General features: G+C 38.9%; 1 protein-coding gene across 2 annotated transcripts in view; it reads right to left on the reverse strand.

Annotated features, from left to right (window-relative positions):
* ENPP1 (ectonucleotide pyrophosphatase/phosphodiesterase 1) overlaps nucleotides 917–14,571 on the reverse strand; it is a 72,305-nt gene continuing 58,650 nt past the window's right edge. Inside the window, exons 19-25 of one of the 2 annotated variants that reach the window (XM_021087933.1) lie at nucleotides 14,265–14,316; nucleotides 12,472–12,626; nucleotides 10,084–10,213; nucleotides 8,691–8,771; nucleotides 7,703–7,835; nucleotides 5,089–5,251; nucleotides 917–3,329 (exon numbers count right to left, since the gene is read on the reverse strand). In XM_021087933.1, the coding sequence (XP_020943592.1) occupies nucleotides 3,159–3,329; nucleotides 5,089–5,251; nucleotides 7,703–7,835; nucleotides 8,691–8,771; nucleotides 10,084–10,213; nucleotides 12,472–12,626; nucleotides 14,265–14,316 (885 nt within the window). In that variant the 3' untranslated portion in view covers nucleotides 917–3,158. The remainder of the gene's footprint in view (nucleotides 3,330–5,088; nucleotides 5,252–7,702; nucleotides 7,836–8,690; nucleotides 8,772–10,083; nucleotides 10,214–12,471; nucleotides 12,627–14,264; nucleotides 14,317–14,571) is intronic. The other variant, XM_021087944.1, reaches the window with a different exon arrangement.

Here is a 14,571-nt window from a genome sequence, read left to right on the forward strand (position 1 = left end):
AGCCTTTGTTGAAAAAGTAGGATAAAGACATTTCTGTATTTGATCATATGGATTTACCATTCAAATTGGGAAAGCAGAGACTAGTCACATGTTTTAAGTTGATGAAAGAGGGAAAGAAAGGGTCTCTTTCAAGATGAGAAGAAAAAAAAAATACTGTATAAAAACAACTGTACGAAAGCTAAGTAGGAACAGATGTGGATGTCTTTTCCTTTAAAAAATCATCACAGAATTTATAGTCTGACATTTCTTTTAAGAACAGGGGATTAACAAAAATGAAACCACTGCATATTGCAAGCTGGTCCCAGTGACACTTGCAGAAAATATCAGAAGTAACCACAAATGGAAAAATGCCCAAAATGTATCTCTCCAGTGGAGGCTAGAATGCCCTTTCCTCACCTATTCACCTGAAGAGCTCCAATGCATCCTTCAAGTCCTAGTCCAGTTGTCACCACTTCTGAGAAGCCACTGCTGCTACTGCCAAGCAGCACCCAGTGCCTCCTTTATGATCCCTGGCACCTGGCCCATGGCTCCATTATAACATTTACCATCTTTTAGGGATCATTTACACATCTGCTGCCTCCCCTCTTTCTCTAAGACTATAAGGATGGTAACTTGGTTTTCATGCACTCCTGGTGTCTAGAAAAGGGGAAAGGCATCTATCCATTTAAGATCTGCTAAGATGCTCTACATAGAGGCAACTGTGTCTGCATGTGTTCTGAAGAATATATAAAAATCAATGAGACACTTCTACAAAGAAGTAGATATCCTTCTGCTAAGTGCAGATAAAAAGCATAGTTATTATACATAAGACAAATATAGACAGACTATGAGAGGTGGAGAAAATGCAGACAGGCTAGGGACCTCAAGACCCAAGGAACAACATTGATTTGTTCAACAACTAATGAGTTCCCCTGGATTTTTTTTTTTTTTTTTTTTAGTTCATAGATCTCAGACTTGCTAACAGAGGAAGTCAGCAACCTGGAAATGCCAATGAGTATAAATGAAAAGAGGCCCCAAGAAAGGCCTGCTATCTCTCCAGCCAAAAGGCCAGAAAAGGAGTAGCTTAGCAAGAGAGAAAAAAATAACCATTCCACTCCAGCCAAACACCACAGAAAAGACCATGACTCCAACCATGCAGCAAAGACAGAGGCTTGCCAGGCTGTGAAGAGGTGCCCCAAGTCCTATGCCAGGATGACGTCAGAGAAGGCTGAGTAGAAAGCTGATCATTTTATCCTCACCTGTTGATAATAAAGCCTTCCCTGCCACTCCTGTCCACAGCATCAGTAACAAGGTGCCCTGCACATCCCAGACAGGAAGGCGTCTGGGATGCCTTCCAGTAGGAAACTAAATTCCCTCTGCCCAGTAAAAAGGGTCTCATCTCACCCCAAGTGCCAATGGAGGCTGAGTAAGGAAACTGGACGCTTTCACAGCTGGCAATAATGAGACAGTGCCCCCGATTCCTCTGCCAGGGTGATGACAAGAGAAAGTCATCTAAAACGGAAGGTTTAAATAAGATCTACAGTCTCATACATAATCCCTAAAATATCCAGATTTCAGTGGAAAATCATTCATTACATGAAGATCCAGAAAAATCTTCTTAAATGAAAAAAGACAATAGGTGTCAATGCAAAGACACATGTCAGAATTATCTGACAAAGATTTTATGACAATCATCATAAAAATGCTTCAATAAGCATTTATGAGTATGTTTGAAACATTGAAGCATTTATGAGTATGTTTGAAACATAGAAATTCGCAGCAAGAGATAAAAATTCTCAGCAAAGAAATCAAAGTTATAAAAAAGAACCAAATGGAATTTTTAGAAATAAAAAATATAATAACTGAAATATAAAAATCAATGGATAGCCTCAACATCAGAATGGATTAGGCAGAGGAAAGAATCCATGAACTTGAAGAGAGAACAACAGAAATTAACCAATCTGAACAACAGAGGGGAAAAAAATACTTTAAAATTTTCTAAATCATTAAAAACTTTTCAGATGCAAATTGTATTATCTAAAAGTCTTTGTGGTACCTATGTTATTGAAGGACAAAAATAGATCTTTGGTGTATTAATATAATACTTAAATCAGACCCAAGTAGCCAAAAATGAGCATAGCTTTTGAAAGTCCACAGGTTGGTACTAAAGGGTATGGTATATGAAGTAGAGAAATCAAATTCATTTATCATGACTACTGAGAAGATATAACGTGATGGTAACATACTATATTCAAATCAATGGAACTTCAAAATTAAAAGCTCAGAACAGTATAGCTCTGCTGCTGGTTGGATCGTTTTTGTGCATAAAGGAAAACATTCCTGCTATCTGGAAGAAAAATGCCACCTTGCGTGAGTTGACAAGCTCTCTAAAGTTTCACAAAGATGAGACACACTTTTAACAGTCTAAAATAACCACTTTGGGAGTTATTTTCAACCTATGTTAATTACCAGTGGGAAGGACAGTAGTGCATTTCGTTTTTTGGTACAAATGTAGAATAAAATTTTATAAAAGGTAGATACACTCAATATAGATCTTTCCTCAAAGTTTAACTTGAAAGGACCACTAAATCTAAAGAAGCCAAGTCACAATTAAAAAATAACACAGGATTAAATGTTTTGGTCTTTGAGGGGGTGTACAGAAAGATAGAAATAGGGACTCAGAAATATTTTTGCTTCCATTAGCTTTTCTGAACAAAATTAAAATAAATGAAACTCCAAGTTAGAAAATCCAGAATCACTACTAAATGCTTATGAATAAACTAATGAAACATGGACTTTTCCAGCCCTATTCATTAGTCAAGGGTTTGCCAGCATCAGAGAAATTTATTAATGATAATAAGACTTGAACATCTGGTGACCAGACAACATTCACTTCTGCCCTTAAGAGAAGTAGAAGAGCAGTTTTAGGTATGGTCTGTCTTTATTCCCAAATTTGAACAATTCTTACACATTCAAACATGTGCAAGACTCAATAGGAACACTTTCCTACTGCTTTGCTGAGGCCACAAGTTTCCCTGAGATGGTCGTGTATCACAGAGGATTCCCAGTTCTAACTCTGGTCGGCAGTCTCCAAACAATGCAACAGCATGAACAGAGGATGTATAAAACAGAAGGTTCTTTCAAAAAGATTTACGGTGTGTTTTTCAAATAAAAAAATATCAGTCTTCTTGGTTAAAGGGTGGCAACTGTGTTTTCAACTTTAAAATGTCTGAAATTGGCTCTTTTCTTTCTTGATAGAAGCTGAGTCCAGTGATGTGTTCTACATCTGTGATCCGAGCTCTGTGTAGCCTCAACAACTCTTCAACCCATGAGGATTCATGCTTCCCATGCTATGAGGGTGGGAAAGGAAGAAAAGTCACTGGAGAACAGTCGATCTACTTTCCCTATAAACTCTCCATCTCCTCCGTTCTCATCAGCCGTGACATCTTGGCTCATAAAGGGCAGATGCCATGAGATTTGTTAGGCATAATCCCTGTTCTAGAGTAACTCACCGTCTAATATATACCACAGATGTTTGCTTAATTAGATGTATCGAAACTGGGAAAAATGTATGTGGAGCATATGTTCATGTACTGTATTAGTGAAAGAAACTTCAACATTGTAGGCTTAAAAATGTTGGAAAACAGAGGAGGCTTAAAAATGCTGGAAAACAGAGGCAACGTGCCTTGGTAGAAAGAATGTGGGAATTAACATAAAGAAACTTGGATCCAAGCCCTGCTTCTGCCATTACCCTACCAGGTAAACTGAGGCAAGTTATGTAACATCTGAATCCTTAGTCTCTTACCTACACCCTCCTTACAAGGTTGCTTTGAAGATCATATGTCATGATGTATGCAAATGCACTATATAAATGCTAGTACAGTAGAAAATTGACAGAACACTGTAAACCAGCTATAACGGAAAAAATAAAAATCATTATAAAAAATAAAATAAATTAATTTAAAAAATGCTAGTTCTTATCAGAATCAGTTATCTACATAGGTACAATGGAGAAAAGGTTGGGGGAAGTGGGGCAAACCCACTTTCATTTCTGGTGAGGTAGTGAAGTCTTAGCTAATATGAGATCAAAAAAGAATTAAGGGCTTATGCTCTGCCACATGGAAGCAGAGATGGTAGCTGAGGCAGGCAGTTGAGCTGGAAATTATATATCCATGTGTTGGTATAAATTTTTCCGAAACTGGCTACTGGAGAAGTTTGAATAAAGAAAGTGTCCACTGGCTGGTGTGCTATGATTGTACTTTAAGGGCATCCTTCAACAAAGGTTCATGTATCCTTAAGACATTATTAGTTGGAGCTGATAAATACAGACTTTCCCCCCAAAAGAGACAGACCAATAATTTCCATTTTCCTACTGGCCTCCAATCATCTACCAGCCATCACCGCGGCTCCACCCAGTCTCCTTCCCTGCGGCAATCCTCAGTCTGGCTCTCCAGGGAACAGCCCTGACTCAGGAGACGACCAGGCCGGGAGATATTTTCCATTTGTGCCAACAATGTCGGGAATAAATAAAAAGAACAGGTAAAGCATCTGCTCTCCCAGGCCAACATCCAGCTAAACCTCAGGCACGACTTCAGAGATGAGAACAGAAGGGATCGGTAAGTACCTTCAAATAATCCTCTTTCTGGTTCAACTCGAGTATTTAGTATCTTCTAGGTATACCACTGCCATTATAGAACTTGATGAAATGTTTATCTTCAAGATAGAGGTATAATGGCTTTTGCAATGGTACAGATGGAAAAGGAACTCAATGCCTGGCTCATGGCGCTTAACATCATTTTGCTCAGTGCAATGTACGCCTAAGCCTACGGCAGCCTGGCCTTGCAGGGGAGGGTCCAGAATGCATTCATGGATTTAGTGGGCTAGGCCATACGTAGCCAGTGTAAGGTTTTCCATTTGATGTTTTTGACAGACATGAATGATCTTCTCTGAAGATATGTCATGTTAGAGGATCAAATTTAAAACCATCCTGTAATTTCAAAGTACATGTATATTCCAATTATGTTTTTCTCCCACAGTAACGTTAGATGTAAGACACACACAAATATTTTGCATATCGATGTTTAAGATAAATTAATGAAGACTACTTACCGCACAGCTCTCACTATTATCTGTCCTGTGAGGCAAAATGAAAGCCAAGGTATCTAGATTTTCACACTGTGAGGGAATCTGGGATGTGTTTTTACAACTTGTTAGCACAATGAAGAAGTGAGTCGGAATCAGGATTTCTTGATTACGGATGGTTCTGCTGTTTCTGTAAAATATGGCAGTATTCACTGTAAGAAATAATGCTTTTCCTTTTAACGAAAAATCACTCAAGTGTATTTTTAGTAAAATACATTCCTAAATAAAATTAAGTTAAATAATTAAACTTATTGTAAGACATCAGTCATCAGAATACCTCAATATTTCCTGCCAGACTGAGAGAGAAGAAGACAGATAAACACAAGCCAAATAATGTCATTTTCTATAGAAATTTATTGACCTTTGGAATTTTTTTTATAATTCTACTTTAACACACTGGAGTTGAGACACTCAAGAAAAAATGAGGAGGTCCTATTATGGCTCAGCGATAATAAACCCATCTGGTATCCATGAGGATGCAGGTTCAGTCCTTGGCCTTGCTCAGTGGGTTACGGATCTGGTGTTGCCTTGAGCTATGGCGTAGGTTGCAGGGGTTGCTCGGATCCTGTGTTGCTGTGGCAGTGGTGGAGGCCGGCATCTACAACTCTGATTAGACCCCTAGCCTGGGAACTTCCATATGCCATGCATGCAGCCCTAAAAAAGACAAAAAAAAAAAAAAAAAAAAAAAAAAAAAAAAAAGAAAAGAAAAGAAAGAAAAGAAAGGAAAAGAAAAAAATGTCAGTTCTGAATATGTACAACAAAGACTCAAGCATTACTGATAGCCTCGGCTCCAGGCAGCTATGCACAGAAAGTGAAAGAGAGAGAAATGGTTTGAGATTTTTTTCATTCCAGTTCCTTCACAGAAGCTGTGAATTCTCCTTTAACTGATTATTTTTCCTACCCCATAACTTTTTTTCTTAAGTTGAAGCATATTCTCAAAGATGTCCCAAGTAATACATTTACTTCATTTTAACTCTCCTATTTCCTTTGGTCTCAAAACTAGAGTTTGTTTTGGGGGAAAAAAAAATAGATTTGTTTGTTTTTTAGCACCTTTCAAAATTTAAGGGAATGGTATCGCTGTTTTTAAATAAAATCTTATGTGGAACCACAACAAATACAGAGCTCCAGTTGAAGCTGTGAGTGGGAAAGCTAAGTTGTTCCCTTCTTTACCCATTCCACTGCTGCCACCTTGGAGGCATTACAGGGGAGCCTATGCCTCAAGGAACCCAGTTAAAAAGAAACCTGTAATTTGACAAATGGATGTGGTCACAGGTGTATGTGTGCAAACAGTAATCCCTAAATCAGCCTGAGAGAGTGGTTCTCAGAAAGGGGCTGAAATCTCAGTGGATGTTTCGTTCTCTTTGTCTTACAGCCCCCTTTTTTTTTTTTTTTTTTTTTGCTTTTTAGGGTCACACTCCATGGCATATGAAAGTTCCCAGGCTACGGGTCAAATCAGAGCCGGAGCTGCTGGCCTACACCACAGCCACAGCAACTCCAGATCCAAACCGTGTCTGTGGCCCACGCCACAGCTCACAGCAATGCCAGATGCTTAACCCACTGAGCAAGGTCAGGGATCGAACCTGTGTCCTCAAGGATACTAGTAATAGTCGGGTTCTTTACCTCTGAGACCATGGAGGCACAATGGGAACTCCCGTCTTACAGTCTGAACAGCAAAACTGCTTCAAAACATCTTATATCTATTGTTTTAATAAAGAACAACCAGTCCCTAAAATGTTCTTCCCCCTCCTTTATAAAAGCAGCTCCCCTGATGGTTTCTCAAGAAGGTCATGGGATCATTCCCCCACCCCACCCCACCCCACCCCACCTCACTCCCCTGCCCCCGGCAGAGTTGGGTAAAGGCTGTGGCATTTGACTAAGGGCGACCCTGGGGCACTAATGCTTATAACTCTGCTCAGGATGCCTCCAGCCACACTACATCATTCTTCATCTGCTACTGGGCAGTATGTTAGTTAAGACAGGATCTCTTTTTTTTTTTTTTTTTTGTCTTTTTTTTGCCATTTCTTGGGCTACTTCCCACAGCATATGGAGATTCCCAGGCTAGGGGTCGAATCGGAGCTGTAGCCGCCGGCCTATACCAGAGCCACAGCAATGTGGGATCCGAGCCGCGTCTGCAACCTACACCACAGCTCATGGCAACGCCGGATCCTGAACCCACTGAGCAAGGCCAGGGATCGAACCCACAACCTCATGGTTCCTAGTCAGATTCATTAACCACTGAGCCATGACAGGAACTCCTAGGACAAGATCGTAACAGCAGCCACATGCAGAGATTTGAAACACTGATATTATCTCCTTAACACATGGCAGAGTTCAGTTCTGAACTCCAGAATTATTCATCTGAGCTGGGTGGTGGAGAAACACCACTGCCATCTAAAAAAATGTTATTGAACACTGAGTAAAACGCCAAAATAATCAGATATTTCAACAGGCTTCCAGCAGTATCAGAAATGTCCTATACATAAATATGAATAGTAGCAGACAGAAAAGGTTCTGCTGACTTCAACGGGATGGTCATCCTACTTCATAGCTATTTTTAAGAGTAAATGAAGTGTGTTCTTACTGCTTCAGAGTTTCCAAGGAATCATAACGTCCATCATAATCAGAGTCAAACACGGGACCGCTGACAACATTGATGCCATTTCTTTCTTCAGCATACCTCTGCAGGAGGGTGCCATGCAAGTAGTGCCATATAACTGAAACAAGAAGGAAGACAGTGGAGTCTCAAAAGAACAAGGTGTCATGCTGTCATGTGAAATCAATCAACAGCATGATGCAAAATTAGCATCTGTAGTAACTGGAGATAAAGTCAAGTTTGGCTTTGGTCTAAGCAAAAGGCCAAAACTCTCTTGGCTCAGTTTTGGCCTTTAGAAGGGCTCACAGGCAAATGCTGAAATCGGCTGTACTTCAAGCATCCCTGAACATCTGCATCCTCAGGCACCTGTGCCCATTATCACCATTAAGAAGAAAAACAGTCATGAGCGCAAACAAGGCAGGTTATCCGGGCTGATGGTCAATAGCTGAATATTCCTTTTGAAATATTCAAAGGTATTCTAGATATAAATTAGAGTAAAAATTTCCTCGTGTGCTCTATATTTTGAAATTCCACATCACTTAAAGTATAAATGTATATGTATTCCAAGAGTCGAATGTTGCAATACTTAATAATGACGTAAAATCTATTCATTTTTAAAATTGAAAACTATTACCAAGAACTTCCCAAGAGTTAAAAAGGGAAACAGACTGAAATTTAACATATATGCTAGTAGATTGCATTAGCTAGATAATTTAGGAAAAGCATTACATGCTTTTTTCTACCACAAATATTTGTAAACATTTATATACAAAGTATAATGATAAATATAGGAATATACCATAATTCTAATACTTGTAGAATTTTTTGTGTACTGGTATTCTCAAAGTTAAACCTATAAGAACATATTTAATATTTAGTTATCTAATTCAGAGTATCAGTCTTCTTACATACAAATCATATCCATAAGTTAGGGAAATTCATTGAAGTTATGAGATATAAGATTAAAACTTTTTACCTTGAAAACTCTGGTACATGGGTACCATATTAGTGGTGAGTAATGCTTCAGAATATACTTGACTTGAACCTTTATTTAATTCTACAAAGAAAATAACAAAGACAACTATTTTATTCTTCACAAGTAAGACTGGAAATTATAATTTCTCATGAGGGGTGGCATTTTAAAAAATGACCTGAGTATTATCTTACACTCGTCAACTAGGGCAAGGGAAAATACAAGAAGTTTGGTCAAGTCCCTTGAAAAAAATAATTTGAATTTGTCTTCTGCAAGATGAATTTATCAAAGAAAACAAAAACTTTAATATGAAGGGCCCACGTTAAACATACTCAAATTTTACCTCCTCTGCCTCATTTCAACTAAAGTGTATTGTACTGACAATCTTCTTCCCTTAAATTCTTTCACAGTGAAAAGAAAAAAGAGAGTATCTGGCTTCAGAATAACATCTACTACCCAGAAAAAAACATCACAGGACGTCTGCCTCGAAATGCTGTACAAGGCTTCTTTGTGTGGACTTTTGGTTTGGACCTGTCTATTTTTATAATGCAACAGCCAAGTTCTGACTTCAGAAGCTTGCTCTGGGGACTGGACTGGATATAGAGGGTATTTGAGCACCTGGAGCCTTCTGAGTTTTGCCTTTTAAGGCCAGCCTCAATATGTCTTCTCATTAACTCACTTAACTCCCAAAAAAGCCATTCCCAAGGGGCTCTGTATCCATGAAAGAACCAGCACACTCAGGCTCTCCTTTACCCAATTCTTGGACAAATCACATTTTTCCTTTTAAACAGCAAAATGATACCTCCTTCCTGAGAACCCTGATGCTTCCTTCTGACCTGAGTTTTCTCAAATTCTGTTTAAAAGAAATGCAGAGAAGTGAAGAATGTTCTACCTACAGTGCCTGCATGAAATCGACCACCCTCTAGACAAAAGCCAAAAGTTTTCCAAGGAGTTCCCGTAGTGGTGCAGCGGAAACGAATCTGACTAGGAACCATGAGGTGGCGGGTTCGATCCCTGGCCTTGCTCAGTGTGTTAAGGATCCAGCGTTGGCGTGAGCTGTGGTGTAGGTTGCAGACGCAGCTCGGATCTGGCAAGGCTGTGGCTGTGGCGTAGGCCGGCCACTGTAGCTCCAATTAGACCCCTAGCCTGGGAGCCGCCATACGCCGTGGGTACGGCCCTAGAAAAGACAAAAGACAAAAAAAAAAAAAAAAAAAAAAAAGTTTTCCAAAACTCAAGTTTTACACTTGAAAGTTTTGAAAAATTTCCCTAATACTTCTATTTCCCATTCACAACTTTTGGCACTAAATAAACAAGATGTATAAGATGTCTAAGAAAGAAAAGGACACAGAAGAAAGAAAGAACATCAGGGAAGGAGAAGGCCAGAGAGGAGACTTACGTGGTGGGGAGAGGAACCCATAACTCAGTTTAGCATTATTTTTATAAAATGAGCATTTGTGGATGGGACTAAGAGGAATTCGGAGATCCTGGTAAAGACAGTTGGAAAAGTCTTCTGCAGAGAAACTGTCCTGAAGAACAAAATGAAAAGAACCATCAGGAATCAGGCATACAGAAGAAAAGGAGAGAGCTTTATGAATAAAGGTGACCCACATCATAAAATCACAGAGCTCTGGCTGTCTGTTCATGTCCTTTGCATGCTCCATTTTTCTACAAGTGTATTCATCTTGTTTCTAACTGAAGTGTGAAAAAGTCTCTACAATATTAAAGATATCGGAGTTCCCGTTGTGGCTCAGTGGTTAACGAATCCGACTAGGAACTATGAGGTTGCGGGTTCGATCCCTCCCCTGGCACAATGGGTTAAGGATCCGGCGTTGCCGTGAGCTGTGGTGTAGGTTGCAGACTCACCTTGGATCCTGCGTTGCTGTGGCTCTGGCATAAGCTGGTGACCTCCATATGCTGCAGGAGCGGCCCTAGAAAAAGGCAAAAAGACAAAAAAAAAAAAAAAAAAAGATGTTAACTGCTTGTTGTATATGTGCCAATATTTTCCTACAACACTGTGCTAATTTTGTTTATAATGTTTTTGTCTACTACTCAGTTTCAAACTTTTAAGTAGTGAATTACTAATTTCAAGAGATCTGAATCTATCTTTCACATTCAACACAGCCAAAAGGTAGTGAGGAGAAAAGTCTCTGAACAACAATGTGATAGAAAAACTTCAGGAGTGGTGATGACCATAACTGTTTGCAGTTTTCATTATATGAGAAAACTGAAAATTCAAACAAAGTCAAACAACACCATAATTAAGGTGTTAAACAATAATGAACAGGATAAGAACCGATAAAGCCAAGTAAAAAGTATTTAAAGTGTTTGAAGAGTGCTTTCAAAATTTTTTTAAAAAAATCAAGACTAAGGTAGGAGCTTTTCATAAATATGTGAATGTGTGTATTATACATATCTGTGTGTATAATACATTCACACAGACAGAAATTACATATATACACATATTTATTTCCCTATTTTTTTATTTAACAATCTCAGTGAGTATTAACAACAGCTCTATTTCTTAAATCCAACTCTACACTCCACTAAGCTCTCTCAAATCCTGTTTCCATCCTTTAAGGGCATCCTATAGCTTGCCAGCCAGTCTCTGTTTCTGAAAATCTGGTCAATCTAGTTAAAGCTTCATTCCCAAGTAAGATCTATGCCATTTGTAGCAACATGCATTGAACTAGAGACTCTGGTACCAGTGAAGTAAGTCAGAAAGAGAAAGACAAATGCCATATGATACCACTTATATCTGGAGTCTAAAATATGGCACAAATGCACCTTTCCACAAAAAGGAAAATCATGGACATAGAGAACAGTCTTGTGGTTGCCAAGGGGGAGGGGGAGGGAGTGGGATGGACTGAAAATTTGGTGCTAATAGATGCAAACTATTGCCTTTGGAATGGATAAGCAATGAGATCCTGCTGTATAGCACTGAGAACTATATCTAGTCACTTATGACGGAGCATGATAATGTGAGAAAAAGGAATGTATCGGTATATGTGTGACTGGGTCACCTTGCTGTACAGTAGAAAATGGACAGAACACTGCAAACCAACTATAATGGGGGAAAAAAATCCTTAAATAAAAAAAAAATGAAATAAAATAAATCCCATCTCTTCCCCCCATTCTCTTTTTCAAGGCCTCTTTTCTTCATCATTTCTCTTTCTAGCACAACACCCAGGGGTGAGGGTGAGGGAGGGAGAATGGTGGTTTGATTCTGCGATGGTTTCCCCCACTGCTTCCAAGGCCAAGTTCCTCTGGCCTGGTGGTAGACAGGATCCCTGGCCTCTCCCAGTTTGGTCTGGGGGTCGGGGGTGGGGGGTCTTTCTGCAGATGGCATATGCTGTGAAATTACTGAGCTTTAATGGCCTTCTCCATCACTAAGGACCCCCGAAGATTTGGGCAGCTGAGGGGATTCCTTGTCCTTACGCAGCTATGTATTTAGAGATAAATAATTATGACTGATTTTAAAACTGAGTACATGAAATTAGAAATTAGACTCCTCAAAAAGTAAAACAAAGGGGGAAACACAGAGGGGAAATCTTCACTGCATCTCCTCATTTTGCAGGGGAGGAAATCTGCTCGGGGTTTCAAAGTCACGTAGATAGTTAGTGGCAGAGCTAGAACCCCAGTTCAGTAATCTTCTGATTCCTCATTCAGGAACCTAATTTGGGAACTGATTACAGAGCCAAGATGGACAGCGAGGAACTATGCTGTCCATGTTTTTGCTTCAGGGTAACATGAAAGAACCACACAGCTAAAAAGATGAGATACTTGCATTTCTGTCCACGGTGTAGGATGTCCAAAGGGGCATCAAGAGGTCATGGCTGTAACCACTCACAAACTGGTGTTGGTAAAGCAGACAGACGGTGCTATTCTTCTGCAGAACTCTGGGTCTTCCATAGGGTAAAGTGCCTCGCTTAATGACCTTCTCTTGGGTCACAGGGGGAAAATGAAGCCACCATTCAAACATACTTAGTGTGCGTTACATGATAATATAGAATGATACACTCATCTAAGTCTTTCCTCTACTTAACACTATGGAAAAATTATTTGTAATTGTAAAACAGAAAACAAAAAACAAAAATCCCCAACTAATTTCCAAGAGAAGAATCATAAAAAAGGGGGGGTTCACTCTAGTTTTTGCCTATGAAGATTGATGGACTATTAAGACATCACAAGAGGACACTACAAGAAATTGCTAGGAATTTCAGCAATTAGGACTTAAATTATATTACTAAAATTCTTTAACACTGTCTTTATTTTTTTTTTTTTTTTTTTTTTTTTTTTGTCTTTTGTCTTTTGTCTTTTGTCTTTTGGTCTGTTGTTGTTGTTGTTGCTGTTGTTGCCATTTCTTGGGCCGCTCCCGCGGCACATGGAGGCTCCCAGGCTAGGGGTCGAATCGGAGCTGTAGCCACCAGCCTACGCCAGAGCCACAGCAACGCGGGATCCGAGCCGCGTCTGCGACCTACACCACAGCTCACGGCAACGCCGGATCGTTAACCCACTGAGCAAGGGCAGGGACCGAACCCGCGACCTCATGGTTCCTAGTCGGATTCGTTAACCACTGCGCCACGACGGGAACTCCAACACTGTCTTTATTACTTATTCTCTAGCACCTACTACAGAAAGAAAATTTTCTGAGTGATGTGTGTGTGTACTTGGAAAGCAAAAGTTCAAAACTGAAATTATGAGACTAAACTGAATGAAATCATAGCATATATATCATTTATTGTCCTTTTGCCAAGCATCAGATGCTTTATAGAATATTTTGCATACGTCACTGAATTTAATTCTTATAGATCTATGCATTAAGTTATATACCCATTTTACAGATGAAAAAACAACTTACAGAGTGTAAATATTTTTTCCATGGACATATGGTTCCTAAGCTCATATTATTCAAACCCATATCTACTCAGTTCTGAAAGTGTCATCCTTTGCCACAACACTTTGCCACCTTGGGGCTATCGAAGATTTATAATCTGAACGTTTATAGAGATTTTACATAGAGAAGTTCAAGTGAGGATTGTGCATAATTCACCTTTTTACTCCAGAATGAAAAAAAGCTGAGCCAAGTAACTTAAGGATCAGAGACTGTCTCAAAGTGAAGCAAAATATGCAAATTTCATCGGTTATCTGCATATTCTTAATTTTCATTCCAGAGTTATAAAGAAATAATTTTAGATAAGTAATCAATTTGCACTCTGATAATTAATTAAGAACAAAGTGAGATAGAAAGTTAACGGGTATTTTAAAAATCTGAGAATCTATTATAATATAAACCTAAAAATATCTTCAAAATCTCAAAACACCTCCACTAAGTTCATAAAGAGTCATTCAGTTTCCACTAATTATATTACATGCTGTTTCCACTGTAAACACATCTTCTTTCCTTATGACTAAAAGTCTAGACGGTCAAGCAAAGAAATCTGTTTCATCAGGTGGTCCTCCACTGCTACCTTATTTTATTGGTTGTTCTTAAACAATGACCCCAAATCAATTCTGTGTTTCCCACTGTTGAGAAAAAGCCTACTCCACATTCCAAACTCAAGAGTAAACATGTCTTACCTTCTGCCATGGTCAGATTCAACTGTGTCTGAAAATCCACAATTGGCAAAATCTAAAAAGTTAATAATACTGTTTTTTAGGATTGAGAGATATGCTTTAATTTTGTAACAAATAAATTGTACAGCTCAATTATTCCATCAAAGAACAAAGATAAAATTAAAACCATCTCGTCCAAATGGAAGGGTTTTTTTTTTTTTTAATGAGAAGGATGAGAGAATAGGCAAATCAATGGCAAAAAGACAAAACTGTTATCATAGCATAACACAAGTCATTGAAAATGGGAATATAATTGATGGTTTATAATTCT

This window comes from Sus scrofa, chromosome 1, assembly GCF_000003025.6.
Source record: "Sus scrofa isolate TJ Tabasco breed Duroc chromosome 1, Sscrofa11.1, whole genome shotgun sequence".
NCBI classification, from domain to species: Eukaryota; Metazoa; Chordata; class Mammalia; order Artiodactyla; family Suidae; genus Sus; species Sus scrofa.